Genomic DNA, 16561 nt, shown 5'->3' with positions numbered 1-16561 from the left:
ACAGGCAGACAGGCAGACACCTGATTCCACAATACAAAGATGCAGAGGACACCAGACCACCAGACCAAGGTACTCAGGCCCACTGTTCCCGGCCCAGAGGTAGGGGCTTCTGAGCCATCGTCCCACTGCTCCTGGTCCAGAGGATGGGGCTTCCCAGTCACCATCCCTCCCGCTGTTCCCAGCCCAGAGGAAAGGGCTTTTGGGCCACCTTCTGTCCCACTGCTCCTGGCCCAGAGGTAGGGGCTTCTGAGCCACCATCCCACTGCTCCTGGTCCAGAGGAAGGGGCTTCCCAGCCACCATCCCTCCCGCTGCTAACAGCCCACAGGAAAGGGCTTTTGGGTCACCATCCCTACCACTGCTTGTGACCCCTGGCCCACCTCACCCAGCTTAGAGGAGATAATCCGTGCAGGCACTAACAGCCCCCCACCCCAGTCAAAATGAGAAAACACATAAAAAAGTCTCAAAACCAGACTTCCAGATCATCTACAGCAACCCCAAAAGGAAATGAGATGGAATACTCTAATACTCAACCACCTGGACCCACTGAACTGGCAACAAAAGGGGATCTGGAAAAAATGAAATCAGAAATAATTTCTCAGATAACAGGAGAAATTGTGCCCCTAGTGCAAGACATGATTAATAAATATAGAGAGGAGCTCAGGAACATGATGGAATCCCAACATAAGAAACAAATGGAATCCATAAAAGAGATGCAAACAGATTTCCAGGACATGAAAAACTCCATTGAAAGTCTACACAGCAGAATGGGCCAATGTGAGGACAGAATTTCAGATATAGAAGATAAGATTGCAATTAGTGACCAGGAAAACAAAAAATGCTTCAAAATTATAAAGGAACATGAGAAATCAATCCAGCAGCTGCTAGATGATGCAAAAAAGAATAACATAAGACTGATTGGACTCAATGAAGAAACAGGAGAGAGTGCAGATGACATAAAAAATCTCTTCACAGAAATAATGGCAGAAAACTTCCGAAGCAGGGAAAAAGAGTTTGACATGCAGATAAGTGAGGCATATAGGACTCCAAATAGCCTTGATCAAAAAAATCTACACATAGGCATATAATTGTTAAGATTCCAGAAACACAACAGAAGAACAAAGTTCTCCAAACAGTCAGAGAAAAGAAACAAATCACATACAAAGGAAAGCCCATCAGAATCACAGAAGACTTCTCAACACAAACCATCAAGGCAAGAAGAGCTTGGAGTGACATATTCCAAGCCCTAAAAGAAAACAGCCTCCAACCCAGATTGATGTACCCTGGAAAACTATCTTTCAAAATGGATGGAGAAATGAGATACTTTCATGACAAAGAGCACCTTAGAAACTTCATGAATACCAAACCAGCACTTCAAAGAATTTTACACAATATACTAGGAATAGACATTGAGGATCACAACCCCAGGAAGCAAAGTAGAATGTACCCATCTGGCATGACAAGAAATTAAATGTAAAGGGGGAGAACCCAACAAAAAGAAAAAGTTATGGCAATGACAAGTCAATATGTTTCAGTTATAACCATCAACATTAATGGTCTCAATTCACCAATCAAAAGAAACAGAATGGCAGAATGGGTCAAGAAGCAAAATCCAACAATATGCTGCATATGAGAAACACACTTAATTCAAAAGGAAACTCATAAACTGAAAGTTAACGGGTGGAAAACAATATTCCATGCGACAGGAACCCCCCAAAAAAGCAGGAGTAGCTATCCTCTTGGCAGATCAAGTAGATTTCAAACCAACACTGATTAAGAGAGATGAAGAAGGACATTACATCCTTGTAAAGGGAACAATCCAAGAGGAAGAGATGACAATCATAAATATCTATGCACCAAACACTAGTGGACCCAACTATATAAAACAAATACTAACGGACATGAAAAGTCATATATGCACTAATACAATTGTAGTGGGAGACCGCAACACCTCACTGTCACAAATAGATAGATCAACTAGACTAAAAATAAGTATTGAAATACTAGAACTCAATCGAACTCTCGAACAAATGAACTTAACAGATGTTTACAGAGTCTTCCACCCCACAAAATCAGAATATACATTCTTCTCAGCTGCACATGAGTCATTCTCCAAAATAGACCACATACTCACACATAGAACATGGTTAAGTAAGTGCAAAGGAATTGAAGTTATCCCCTGTACATTATCAGACCATAGTGCAATGAAATTGGAGATCCATAGCAAAAGAAACTCAAAAAATTTCACAAACACATGAAAATTAAACAACACACTTCTGAATAACCAATGGGTCACAGAGGAAATTAAAGAAGAAATCAGACAGTTCCTTTAATTAAATGACAATGACAATACAACATATCGGAATCTATGGGACACAATGAAAGCTGTCTTACAAGGGAAATTCATAGCAGTGAATATGCATATTAGGAAAACAGAATGAGCCCAATTAAACAACCTAATGCTGAACCTCAAGCTTCTAGAAAAAGAAGAGCAGGACACCCCCAAAGCTCATACAAGGGAGGAAATTATAAAGATTAGAGGAGAAATCAATGCAATGGAGACTAAGAGAACGATACAAAACAAATCAATGAAGTCAAGAGTTGGTTCTTCGAAAGAATCAACAAAATTGACAAACCTTTAGCCAACCTTATCAGAAAAAGGAAAGAAAAGGCCCAAATCCATGCAATTAGGAATGAAAAGGGTGAAATGACAACAGACTCAGCAGAAATCCAGAGGATCATCAATACCTACTTCCAGAATCTATACGCCAATAAGATGGACAACACAGAAGAAATGGATAGATTCCTAGATACATATGAATTACCAAAGTTGAATGAAGAAGACCTAAAAATTCTAAACAACCTAACATCAACCAATGAAATTGAAAATGTAATTAAAAACTTATCAACTAAGAAAAGCCCAGGCCTTGATGGCTTCACTGATGAATTCTACAAGACATTTAGAGAGGAACTGCTGCCACTACTGTTTAAACTCTTCAATGAAATTGAAAGGGAAGCAATACTCCCAAATTCATTCCTGGAAGCAAGCATCACCTTGATCCCCAAAGCAGAGAAAGACCCAACTGAAAAGGAGAACTATAGGCCAATCTCACTAATGAACATAGATACAAAAATCCTTAATAAGATAATGGCAAGCAGAATGCAGAAGATCATCAAGAAGATCATACACCCTGACCAAGTGGGATTCATTCCAGGGATGCAGGGATAGTTCAACATATGCAAATCAGTCAATGCAATACACTATATCAATAGAGACAAGGACAAAAACCATATGATTATCTCCATAGGCGCAGAAAAAGCATTTGACAAAATCCAACACGCATTTATGATAAAAACCCTACAAAAAATTGGAATAGATGGTCTCTACCTCAAACTCATAGAAGCCATCTATGAAAAACCAACAGCCAATATCATACTAAATGGTCAAAAACTGAAATCCTTCACACTAAAATCAGGAACAAGACAAGGATGTCCAGTATCACCACCCTTGTTCAATATAGTTTTGGAAACATTAGCCATGGCAATTAGACAAGAGAAAGAAATAAAAGGAATAAAGATAGGAAATGAAGAAGTCAAATTGTCATTATTTGCAGATGACATGATACTCTATACAGAAGACCCCAAGAACACCACCAAAAGTCTTCTAGACTTAATAACCAAATTTAGTCAAGTAGCTGGTTACAAGGTCAACACACAAAAATCAATAGCTTTCCTCTACACCAGTGACAGGCTCACTGAGAGAGAAATAGGGCAAATAATTCTTTTCATAATAGCATCCTAAAAACTGAAATATCTAGGAATCATCCTAACGAAAGAAATCAAAGTTCTCTTCTCTGAAAACTACAGCACTCTGAAAAGAGAGATTGAAGATGATATCAGAAAATGGACAGACATCCCCTGCTCCTGGGTAGGAAGGATTAATATAGTGAAAATGGCCATACTGCCAAAACTGCTATATAGATTTAATGCAATTCCAATTGAAATCCCAGCAGCATACTTCAGAGACCTTGAGAAAACAATTCAAAAATTCATTTGGAGCAAGAAGAGACCCAGAATAGCAAAAGCAATTCTAGGTAACAGAGACATGGCAGGGGTTATCACAATCCCCAACCTGCAACTCTACTACAAAGCTACTGTGATAAAAACAGCATGGTACTGGCAAAGAAACAGACCTGAGGATTAATGGAACAGATTAGAAGATGCAGAAACAACTCCAGACACACTCAGCCATCTTATCTTCAATAAAGGAGCCAAACACCCTCACTGGAGGAAAGATAGCCTCTTTAGTAAATGGTGCTGGAAAAATTGGCTTTCAACTTGCCAAAGATTAAAACTAGACCTGTATCTCTCACCATGCATTAAACTAAAATCAAAATGGATTAAAGATCTAAATATTAAAATTGAAATGCTGAACCAGTTGGAACAGAGGTTAGGTAGAACCCTTGAAGACATCGGTGTAGGAAAAGATTTTATGAACAAAACCTCAGTTGTCCATGAACTAGCACAAACAATCAACAAGTGGGATCTCTTCTTATTACAAAGCATCTGCACAGCAAGAGAAACCACCAGCAGTGTGAAGAGACAACCCACAATGTGGGAAAAAATCTTCACCTGCTTTTCCTCAGACAAAGGTCTACTATCTCAAATCTATAAAGAATTTAAAAAGATCAGACCTCCCAAATTGAAAGACCCAATCCAAAAATGGGCATCTGAAATGAACAGACATTTCTCACACAAAGAAGTAGAAATAGCAAATAAATACATGAAAAAATGTTCAACATCACTGGTCATGCGAGAGATGCAAATGAAAACAACACTGAGATTCCACCTCACACCAGAAAGAATGGCTGCTATCATGAAATCAATCAATAACAAATACTGGCAGAGCTGTGGGGAAAGAGGAACCCTGCTCCACTGCTGGTGGGAGTGTAGACTGGTGCATCCACTGTGGAAATCAGTATGGAGATATCTCAAAGAACTAGGACTGGAAGTCCCATTTGACCCTGCTATTCCACTACTGGGGATCTTCCCCAAAGAATTAAAAGAATCATACCACAGTGATATATGTGCACCCATGTTCATAGCAGCACAATTTGTGATAGCTAAAACTTGGAAACAGCCCAAATGTCCATCAACTGGAGACTGGATAAAGAAAATGTGGTTTTTTTATTAAATGGATTACTACTCAGCCATAAAAAATGAGAAATTAGGGACATTTATAGCTAAATGGATGCACATTGAGGCGATACTCTTAAGTGAAATAAATAGGACAGACATGTATAAATACCAAATAGTTTCTCTGGTGTGAGAAACTGAAAGTGTAAATAAGGACTAAAATAGTGGCCAGGGATTTAGCTCAGTGGTTCCAGCGCCTGTCTTGCAAGTGCAAGTTCCTGAGTTTGATCCCTGGTACCCGCCCCCCAAAAAAGCAGTTCATAAATGAGGACTAAAATGTATAATAGGTAATGTGAAATAGGAAGAAAAGGGGCAAAGGGGAAGGAAGTGGGAGGGCTAGGGGAAAGGAAAGAACGGTAAGGAATTAATATGAGAAAATGGAAAACTAGGAACAAAATCTTTGTAAATAGGGAGGAATGGAGGGGTTGAAGGGAGGGCTGGGCAAGGGTGAGAAATAAGAACCAAGAGAGACTATGTAAAGGTGCAAATTTCCAACGATGAGTGTCATTATATTGTATACCTAAAATGTACCAATGATTAGAATGAATAATTGATAAGGCAAAATAGGAAGAAAATGTTGAAAAGGGTAGGGATAGTGGGAGGGGCAGGGGAAAGGAAAGAAGGGAAAGGAAAAAATGATGAGAAATGGAAAAAAATGGAAATAAAGTCTTTGTAAATAGGAAAGGGTGGTGGGGATGAAGGGAGGGCTAGGAATGGGAGAAAAATAAGAACCAAGATGCATCATGTAAAGATACAAGTTCCCAATGAGAAATGTAATTGTGTTGTATACTTAAAATGTACCAATAAAAGAATTAAAAAAAGAAAAAGACTAGGGCTGGGGATTTAGCTCAGTAGTTCCACTGCCTGCCGTGCAAGCACAAGGTCCTGAGTTCAAACCCCGGTAACCCCCCCCCCAAAAAATGTTCTAAGACTAGTGCCTCTTTTGTACATTTTCAGGTGAAGTACACATATATGTCAATTTATTTATCATACTGTTTTCCTATGCTGTGGCTCTCCCCTGGGTTTGTGGTCTAGAAAGCCTGTCACCAAAACTACAGGAAAAATTTCATACTTGAAAGACTTTATTTCAACTCATGGCTTAATGTTTTAAAAAGAGTCATTTTGTCAAACTATGTTCCTTTTGGCTAGATGGACTTACTTTTTGTGACTAAACACTTATCCCAAAGAATCCTTGTCTTTGTTTCTCTGCATACTTTTCAGCACTAATAGGCAGATTCAGATATTTACCACAAAAATACTCAAGATCATGAAAAATATAAACAGAGTTTGTGACCATGACATTGAGAATGTCAACATTGCTTTCTAAAACATAGATGTTAAAATGGTATTAAAAGTCAAGGTCCATGATAATGCTCTGTGATAAGTGGATAGAACCAAAGGAATAAAAATAGCTGTACAGTCTGAGAGATTTTCAATGCTGCTACCATTTATGAGGAAAGACTTTTTTTTTCTTTCTCCACATTCAAAGATTTTTCTACTTGGCAAAAAAGCGAAATGATTATAACATGAATGGAGGAGAACCCTGGCTAGTGAAGTCTAAAGCTAATAAACTAACTTTTCTTTCTTTCTTTCTTTCTTTCTTTCTTTCTTTCTTTCTTTCTTTCTTTCTTTCTTTCTTTCTTTCTCTCTTATTTTTGGTACTGGGGATCAAACTTGGGACCTTGCACTTGCACAGTAGGTGTCAGGACCACTGAGCTAAATCTCTGGCCCTAAAGCTAATAAACTTTTAAAAGCTGTCAAATACTACAAACATCACAAAATTAAAAAAATAAAATCACAATGAAGAACATTTATATTTTGTACATAGCAAAAAAAATTATGGGACACTTAAATTTTCACCTGTCTCAGAATTTACTAACACTCATAAGTAATTTATCAATGTGCTTGGTGATGAATTTAACACAAACCATAATCCCTGACTGAGACCTTAGCCCTAAATCTAACAATAAACCAACTCTAATCCTAGCCCTAGCCCAAGCCCTACCTCTAAGCCTAACATTACACTTAACCCTATACCTGACACTGACATAAAACTCTAAACGTAACCCTACTCCAGGTCCTTATCCCTAACCCCTAAAAATAACCACTTAACCCTACTCCAAAACCTTACCCTAACACTAACCCTAGCCCTAACCCTAACCATGGCTGTGGTAGACACCTGTGCCTAGTGTTAGCAGGTTTCTTGTCCCTCTATAATTTGGGTGTCTATTAGGAGCCTGACTGACTAGAGCTTTATGTGACTCAAATGGGCACATCAGCAGAGCTGGGCTTAGTGTTGCTCCTTTGCTAATGGCTGCTACCGAAACTTAAGTCCTAGTCCATGAAGTAGCAAGGCTCAGATGAGTTCACTTCCAGCCAAGGTCAACTGACTGTAACTAAATTCCTCCCCTGTGAATTAACCATTTGTTCTCTTTGGCAAAATATATGCTAGTGCCCTTGCTTGCAATACTGTTATCAGCAGGTGTCCCGAGGCTTGCCCAGCTTCCCTCCTTCCTATACTTGTAATGAATAAACACTGGATGTCCTTGGTATTGCCTTTACTGCCTAGAGCAGCTTAGATCAGCCCAAGACTCAGCTCTCTCTTAAGTCTCTGTCTCTGTTCCCTCTTTCCTATCTTGAGAACTTCATACTGTCTCATAGATCAAGGCCCACTGCAGGGATCTTCATTAATATCTCTTATAAAAACCCCAGACTTAACCCAAATCCCAACCAGAACTCTTAACATAATCTTAACACAACCTTAACCCTAACTCTAGAACCCTAAACCCTGACCCTAAGGTATAACTCTAACTCCTAACCACAAGCCTAGTTTGACTCTGATAATAACATCAAACTCAAACCCTACCTCAAACCTAACCCTAGACTCTAATCCTAGCACTAACCCTAGCCCTAACCCAAATCTTTAACTCTAAGCCTGAACCCAGAACCCCAACCCCAATCATAAACCCTAACGCTGCTCCTAACCCTGAATCCTAACCCTAACCCACTGTATAACCCTTACCCTCTACATAATCCTAACCCCTGGCCTCATCCCTAAATGCAAGCCTAAACCTAAACCCAATCCTAACCCTTGATCCTCATCCCAAACTATAATCCCAACCTAACAGTAACCCCAACCCCCCAACGCTAACATCTTAAAAGTAATTTAACCCCAATCTCTAACCCCCAGCATTATCCCCTAACCCTCACCCTCAACTCTAATCCTTAACCCTAAACTCAATTCCTAATGCTTAATCCTAACCTTTTCATAACCCACACCCACTCTATTGTTATCTTCAAGTCCTAAACTCAAATCCTAGAATTTTTTTCTTTTCCTTTCCATTTCTGAAAACTGTTAGACCACATATTCATGTTACCCAAGCCCTCTCCTATAAAACAACCTGCACAAGCTTGAAGTCTTGAAAAGAAAGGAAGAAAGAAAGGCAGACTGACTGATGTGATCCTCCTTTCCATTTGTTGATCTTGTCTCTAAAATTTGAGATGTTAAGGATATGTTCAACTGGCTTGAATTTGTGTCTCTCAGATTAACTCTCAGTAGCCCACAAAACTGTTTAATCAATTTGTGGCTTGTTTTTTTCTTAAATTTCAACATAAAGTGTAAGACCAAGGGCCTTACCAAACGCTCCGAGGAGCTGATCGCAGTGAAGAACACCCGGGAAGGAACACACTGGACAAGTTGGAAAATAAAACAGACCTTTATTAGTCTGGCCAGACGGCACTCCCAAAGCAAAATAGCTTAGAGAGGCAACTGGCTCAGAGTCCGAGGCTGTTTTTATAGGGGGTTGAGGGGGAAGTTAACATATAGAATTAAAGAAAAGGGGACAAAGGTTAGTGGTCGACTGTCACGTATTGATGGTCAGCAGACATTTGCAGCTTGTTCTAAAAATTGTGGTGCCCAGAACTGATGTTCCGGGCAAACAAGGAGTTGAGTAGTTTACTTTGGGACTTTAGGTCTGTTACAGATTTTTATCTAGTGTCCCAAAACTAACAAGCATCTTTATCCATTAACTCACATTTAATCACAATGGGGCTGGAGAAAAGGAACAAAGGTTATGCAGTCCCACAAAGTTAAGGGAAAAACTGTCACTTTTGGCCTTAGCGATCTGGACACATACCTGGGCACACTGGCCTCCCTTTACCAAAAACTTTCGAGGCAGTTGAGTAGGAACCCCATCCTGAAGCCCTTCCTGAGGTTCCCTCCCCACATGATGCATGGGAAACATTCCCTCTCCTTCTTGTTGGGGTCCCTTCGTGCTGTGTGGTCCTGACCTATGCCTGTCCCTTAGAGTGTGTCTTACAGTCATTAACTAGCAACACTTGTTCATTCAGTCTTTTCATCTCCCAGGTATCAGCTTTCTACAAGCAAAACAGCACCAGGTCTGGACCCTGGGGCACCAACTGCTTGAAACACAGCTTCTCTGTGTGCGAGTTTCTGGTTTTTTGCCTCAATGTATAGAGTCTCTTCCCTTTAACCCCCACCGCCTGTTTCACGAGTAACACGTGCCAGATCACAGGTACCCACATCCTTTGACAGCACTGGAGCCGGTCTGAGGGTGCTCTGCCTCAGGTGCTGCCCTGGAAGGGCACGTGCAGACTGACCCTCGGCCCACACCAGAAAAGTACCCAGTAGACACGTAGCCAGCACCCCGCCCCCGACTTCACAGCCCATAAGTAGGAACGCAAAGGGTCAGACAAACCCAGGAGGTGTTGTTTTGTCCCACAACCCAACTATAGCGTATACTCCTTTCACTTTGATCTCATCTCCCCTGCTTCCTGCCTACTCTTCCAGAGACAGTCCCCGCATCCTGCTACCCACTTCCGGTCCAGCCCGACTTCCGGGTAACGCACCCTGTCCTGGTAACGCGCCCTGTACTACTCCCGCCTCCTGGGGGAGGGGGCACCCGACTTCTGCTTCCGCCGGCGCTTCGGGGCGCCGAGTGCGTCTCGTGCTATCATGGCAGCCGCGGTACCCGCGTCTGTGGAGCTAGGCTTTGCCGAGGAGGCTCCGGCATGGCGGCTGCGCAGCGAGCAGTTCCCCAGCAAGGTGGGCGGGCGTCCGGCGTGGCTGAGCGCGACCGCGCTGCCGGAGCCCGGGGCCCTGACGTGCCCGCGCTGCGGCCGACCCCTCGCCTTCCTGCTGCAGGTGTACGCGCCATTGCCCGGCCGCGCCGACGCCTTCCACCGCAGCCTCTTCCTTTTCTGCTGCCGTGAGCCGCCGTGCTGTGCGGGCCTCCGAGGTGCGGGGCGTCGGGGCGGGAGGCTGGGCGGACAGGGGCCGGGCGGAGGGTCGCCAGGCTGGGTGGGCGGCGGGGAGCGGCTCCCGGGTCGGGGCTGCCTGGGTGCGCTCCTGGTCTTCGTATTCACTGCATACCCTAGTCGCTGCCCACGCTGTTTCCTAACCCCAGCCTTCTGATTAATCGGTGGGTATTAAATTTGGATGCCTATGTTCAGATAGAAGTTGTCTCTTAGAAACAGGTTCTGTTTAACGATTAGTCCTATCATTAACTTGATTACTCGAATTAGCTCCAAGAGCACACTTAATTGCTTGGACCAGACAACAATTGTTGGATTTTTAAAGCGTTTTTTTTCTGTTTTGTTTTCTTGTCTCTGGAAAAAAGGCAATATTTAATAATTTTTAAATGAATACCTTTTCATTCTACAGGGTGTGGCATAGAGGCCCTGCTGCTGAATTGGTGTTCTAATTCACTGAAAATGTTTATACTTTCCTCTTTCCTAGTTTTTAGGAATCAGCTACCCAGGAAAAATGAGTTTTACTCATTTGAGCCACCTTCTGAGCACCCTCCCCCAGAAGCAGGAGAATCTGTGTGTCTCCAACTTCAGTCTGGCACTCACCTCTGCAGGGTTTGTGGCTGTTTAGCCCCCAAAACATGCTCCAGATGCCACCAGGCACATTACTGCAGTAAGGAGCATCAGACCCTAGACTGGAGGTTGGTACATAAGCAGACTTGCACACAAGGTAAGACTTTCTTCTAAATCTCAGCTCAATTTCAGAGTTTTTGTCAACCCAAATATTTTATTTCCAGGTTAGTTCCAAAGTTAAAATTAGAAAAGTTACAGTCCTTTGCCTTCATATAGGCATTTTTACTACAAAAAGCTCATAATATATAGGAAGCAGCATGGGTAACACCCTGAGCTTATATAGTAAGTGTTATAAGGCATTATTACCCCCAATGTAAAATACTAGAAATACACACATTAATTTAACAGAGAAAACTTTTACTGTATGGAATATGCAGCAGTGGTCCCTTAAAATACTAATGTTGTGGTATAGCACATTACTCATGTTTGTGGTGATGCTGATACAAACCTATGCTGCCAGTAAAAGTATAGCATACAATATGTAATGCTTGGTAATAGGTAACTATGTTACTGGTTTATATGTTTACTATATTTTTGATTTTAGAGCATATTCCTGTATGGTAGGAAAACTTATTGCAAAAGGGTATGCTGTGTTAGGCTGATAGCAGTCTTATGTATCTAGTGTTTGTCATGTCTTTTGGTTACCTCATGAGGGTATGTTGAGTGATTAACCTTTATCATCTAAGTTTTTTAAATTCATTCTGATGTTCCAACAATGATAACATCACTCAATGACACAGCTCTCATATCAAACAATGCATAGCTCTGCTTTAGAAATAGGAAGCTTATACACCATTTTCAAAACTAAATAGCTATTTATGATAGTAGTAACTTTTTTTGTTTTAGCTCAGTTGAACCATCCAGTTCCAGACCACAACTTCCTTTTTCCAGAATTTGAAATTGTAATAGAAACAGAAGATGAGACTGTGCCTGAAGTTGTAGAAAAGGAAGATGACACTGAGATTATAGAAAGCATGGGTAAGGAATCACTTTCAGAATTTCAGTAAATGAACAAATACAATGCTAGAAAGAAAGGGCTTAGTGTGTTTAAGAAAAGTGGTACTGTTAGTGGATTTAGGGGTGCTAGAATCTCCTTCTAGAAGTGATTTCTAGGTTCCTTCTGTCCTGAATAAAGAATTGAACAAAACAAGCATAAACAGCGGGAGAGTTACACATTTATGAATGGTAGGAAAGAAAAAAAACACAGAAGGATAGAATGAAAAGAGAATGTTAGGTTTTTAATAAACATGTTAGTGTTGCTGTTATTTTGAAATGGTTGTACCTAGGGGAGTCATTATGTTAGTGTATTGGGCCTGGGAGAAAGTTGACATAATAGATATGTAAAATTAAAAACCTTGTTGGTCTGAGTTTCTAATGGAAGTGTCATTATGAACTCATGTGTTCCATCCACTACAAAGGCCTAGAAATAATGATCAGCTCAGTAGTATTGGGTATTTCTAATGCATAAATAACATTTCTTTCTAAAACAAGACCCAGTCTCTTTGGATAAGTGGTTGATTCCAGCAGATGTTCAGATAACGTTGGAATACGATCATGACAGAGATCAAGGAAGCTATCAAAGATTATGGGGGTTATGTCAGAAGGAGGCACACAAGATAGACAATATGAACTGATGTCTTCTGTCCACAAGAATATAAACTGCAGTAGATTAAAACACATTAAATATGTTTAAATTAATGAGTTCAAAATTACAGCTTAAAAGCTATTCTAATCTGACTTTGAAAATTGGTGAATTTTTTCTGGGATACATAACTGAATTACTCATAAAGTGACATGAATGGGACTTGCTTCAGATTAACTGAATTGGGGGACCTGAAATTTTAGTTGGTAGTGATCCACTATACTGTTTCTGCTTTTGTTTATGTTTAACATTTTCCAAAATAAAATGAAAGGAAAAAAAAGATTCCTGCAGGTAGCTGTGTCCTAGCTCAGACTTAGAGCTCCTGGGTAAAAGAGATTGACAGAACACAGTAGACCCTGAGAAACCACTGAAACGTCCTGCAGGTCACACTGAAACTTTGCTCCTACACTTGATGGAGCATGTATCTGAAGGCATTTATTATTCTTCGTGGATCATGACTGTGCCAGTGAACACCATAAATGTTTTTCTAAGCTCAGAGTGGTGGACTTTTAAGTCAGCTTATGTGATTCAGGACATCCAATTATAATTGTGATACATCTTACAGACTGGCAGCCACCAGCCTCTTGGGAGCACCAGTGGCTCAGGGTGGTTAGAGTTTCAAGACTGAATGTGAAGCAGCTAATGACCTTTAGATAACTGATTGAGAATTGAGTATCAAGTGGGAAAAGAAATGTATGAGACATAGGAGACTTGAAATGAGTCCAGGCAGGTAAAGGAGAGTAGCTGTAACAAGAGCTCACATCTGTTGGGTGTCCTGTGATGTACTTCGCATAGTCCTGAAACCTTCACTTGGGCCTATTCTTTTAATTTGAAGCTTTAAAGAGTAGAGGGAGCCTGCATAGTGATTATATAATGTGTGGAGCACCTGGAAATAAGCATGAATAAAAAGGGAACACTAATAAAAACTGGACTCCCTCCACTCATGGAGATTATTCCCATTTCATAATTGTTGTGGTGCTTTTTCAGGTGAAGCACCTGAAGAAGAATTGGATTCCATGGCCAAGCATGAATCTAGAGAAGATAGCATATTCCAGAAGTTTAAAACTCAGATAGCCCATGAATCAGAGCAGGTAAAATGAAAGTTACACCTCTTCATTGTGGGTTGTTTTTTTCACCTGTATTTTGTAAGTATAATCCCTGAGAAGTAACTCTATAAGAAAGCTAGTGTGTTCCTTTGAAGCCTGTAAAAATAGGCTTTTAGGGCCGGGGATTTAGCTCAGTGGTGCCGCTGCCTGCCTCGCAAGCACAAGGTCCTGAGTTTGATCCCCACTACCAAAAAAATAGCCTTTTAAAATTTTGTTACAAGGGCCGCGGATTTAGCTCAGTGGTTCCGGGGCCTGCCTCACAAGCGGAAGGACCCAAGTTCAATCCCTGGTACCAAAAAAAAAAAAAAATGTTTTTTTGTTACAGATACCCTTCAAGCAGATGGGCCACACAGAAGGGTGTTGGCAGTTTTGCTCCATTTAATAGCTATTGAAAGACTAAAGTGAAACAAAAAGACTAAAGATTATACTGTTTATCATACAGGAATTATTTTATAAAGAAAACATCAGGGGTGGAAACTGAATGAGATCTTCCTTAAGATACATGGAGTTTAGGCACCACTGATTTTATTTATAAATTTATAATCTATATCCTGAACACTAGGAAGGCAATTTTTAGCAAGTAGACTAAAAATAGGGATAGGGAAACCATTTGATTGTTGCAAGAAGCTAATTAGAATGAATTAACCCATTTGTAAGATTAATGCAAACGCTGTATTTCACTAGATATTTGTCATTTTTAAAATGTGTAAGGTTCCTTACATGTATATGAAGGTAAGTACCAAGTTAGTACCTTGTACATAGAATCTGCTAATGGGGATATTCTTGGTTCCTTCACAATATATTTATAGAATAAGATTCTAGCATCTTAGAAAAAGTATTATTTAGGAAATAAGCTGAAATAATTGCTTTGGGGAAATGGAGAACAGATTAGCAGTGCGTACTATAAAATGTCTCTCAGACCAATGCTCTGTTAAGTGTAGGAGCACACACACAATTTCTCTATGATCATCAGATGGCATGTTACCACTGGAAAACTCTTAGGTGATACACTAATATTTAAATGTGGTCCTCATTGATTTTAGATTCTCAGATATGGCAGAGGTATTGAGCCCATCTGGATTTCTGGTGAAAATATTCCTCAAGAAAACGATATTCCAGTTTGTCCCTGTGGTGCCAAAAGAATATTTGAATTCCAGGTATAGATTATTTCACTGTAATCATCCTGCTTTATGCTTTTGGATATTAGAAAATGTTACTGATTAATGTGTACGTGGGTCAGCTTGGTAGTATGAAAGGTGCTGTATAATTCTGAGCTTGTGGTGCTTCCTGCTTTGAAGAAGTGCTCTCACTGAGTGTCCCTCTCCTCAGGTCATGCCACAGCTGCTGAACCACCTGAAAGCAGACAGACTGGGCAAGAGTGTGGACTGGGGCATCCTGGCTGTCTTCACTTGTGCAGAGAGCTGTAGTTTGGGCAGTGGCTACACAGAGGAATTTGTGTGGAAGCAGGATGTAACAGATACACCTTAAAGCTTTAAAGTTACTGGTGTCTTAAAAGTTTGCAATTCCATCCTTAGGACTTTATCCTAAGGAAGTAACTTTGGATAGTTACTTAGTAACTTACAGACAAGGATATACAAACTTGTTGCTGGAGGCATTGTTTTATAATGTCTTAAGTAACTAAAACAAAAATATCTACTGGCAGAAAATTTCATAAATTTTGTTACATCCAAGGTGGAAAAGAGTAAGTGATCTAAATATCATTATAGATGGTATTCATGGTATGGTAGTTTTGTAAAAATATTTATACATTGTATAAGTACTTAGAAATAAAATTACAAAGATACAATAAACTGGTTACCTACAAATGGAGAGACTGAAGAAATGTAATACCCAAAAAACTACACAACTTCATTAGGCTGATGAACTGAAGTGATAGTACCAGAGTTGACAGGATCAAGGAGCATGGTGAATTTGTCATAAAAACACCTGGATTTGAAGGGGCTCCACTCCAGAGCTGACCGAGGTCATCCACAGGCCCTGCCTGCAGAGGAAGCAAAGGTGAAGCCAGTCTTCCCTCTTTTTCTCACTTGGGTGTGTCTCAGTCACCTTTGAGATGATGGCAAAAAAACAATCACAGGACCTTTCTGCTTGGAACAGGTACCTTCAAGAGAAGACAGGTGGTGCAAAGCACCAGACAGAAAATGTCACAGCACCTACTTGGCAACTGTTGCAAAAGAGCCACTACATTGAAAATTAATAGTAGGAAAATTTTTTAAAAATACATTAAGCCACTCCATTGCCTCTAGCAGTATGAAGACATTTTTGAAAATACCATAAGACAATCAGTATGTCATCCATGCAACCTACCCACCAGTCCACACGCTACACTGAGCCCCAACACCCTGTGTGGCTCAGATCTGCTTGGCTCAGACACCACCCGGCCATGGCAGCTCTCCCTTGCCTTGCCCTTTTATTTCAGATACTGCATGCTGGCATAAGCCTCCTTTGATAACTGAGATCATAGTAAAAACAAATGTTTAAGTATTTTGGCAGTTATACTGATGGTGCCATTTTATTCAAAACTGCATGTGTGATGTAGGTCAAATAAATGAAGTTACAGGATACTGTAATTTTTCATCCTCCATGTCCTTAAGAATTCCAAACCAGGGCTGGGGATTTAGCTCAGTGGTTCTGCCGCCTGCTTGGCAAGCACAAGGTCCTGAGTTCGATCCCTGGTACCACACATACATACAAAAA

The 16561-nt window shown here is 40.6% G+C and overlaps 1 protein-coding gene across 2 annotated transcripts; it reads left to right on the top strand.

Annotated features, from left to right (window-relative positions):
- Nucleotides 1–10050: 10050 nt before the first annotated feature.
- Pdcd2 (programmed cell death 2) lies at nt 10051–16426 on the top strand. Of its 2 annotated transcripts, none has more exons than XM_021247632.2 (6): nt 10051–10452; nt 10953–11192; nt 11987–12073; nt 13725–13828; nt 14887–15000; nt 15173–16426. In XM_021247632.2, the coding sequence occupies exons 1-6, from the start codon at nt 10170–10172 to the stop codon at nt 15329–15331; spliced, it is 987 nt and encodes a 328-aa protein (XP_021103291.1). In that variant the 5' UTR covers nt 10051–10169; the 3' UTR covers nt 15332–16426. The 2 variants fall into 2 exon arrangements, with proteins under 2 accessions (XP_021103291.1, XP_004868912.1); XM_004868855.4 differs by having other exon boundaries at nt 11942–12073.
- Nucleotides 16427–16561: the final 135 nt, after the last annotated feature.

Source organism: Heterocephalus glaber, unplaced genomic scaffold (assembly GCF_053883595.1).
Source record: "Heterocephalus glaber isolate CG9 unplaced genomic scaffold, H.glaber_assembly_v1.0 deba00001610, whole genome shotgun sequence".
Classification (NCBI taxonomy): domain Eukaryota; kingdom Metazoa; phylum Chordata; class Mammalia; order Rodentia; family Bathyergidae; genus Heterocephalus; species Heterocephalus glaber.
Note: the sequence above shows the minus strand (reverse complement) of the source record. Positions and strands in the feature narration are given on the sequence as shown.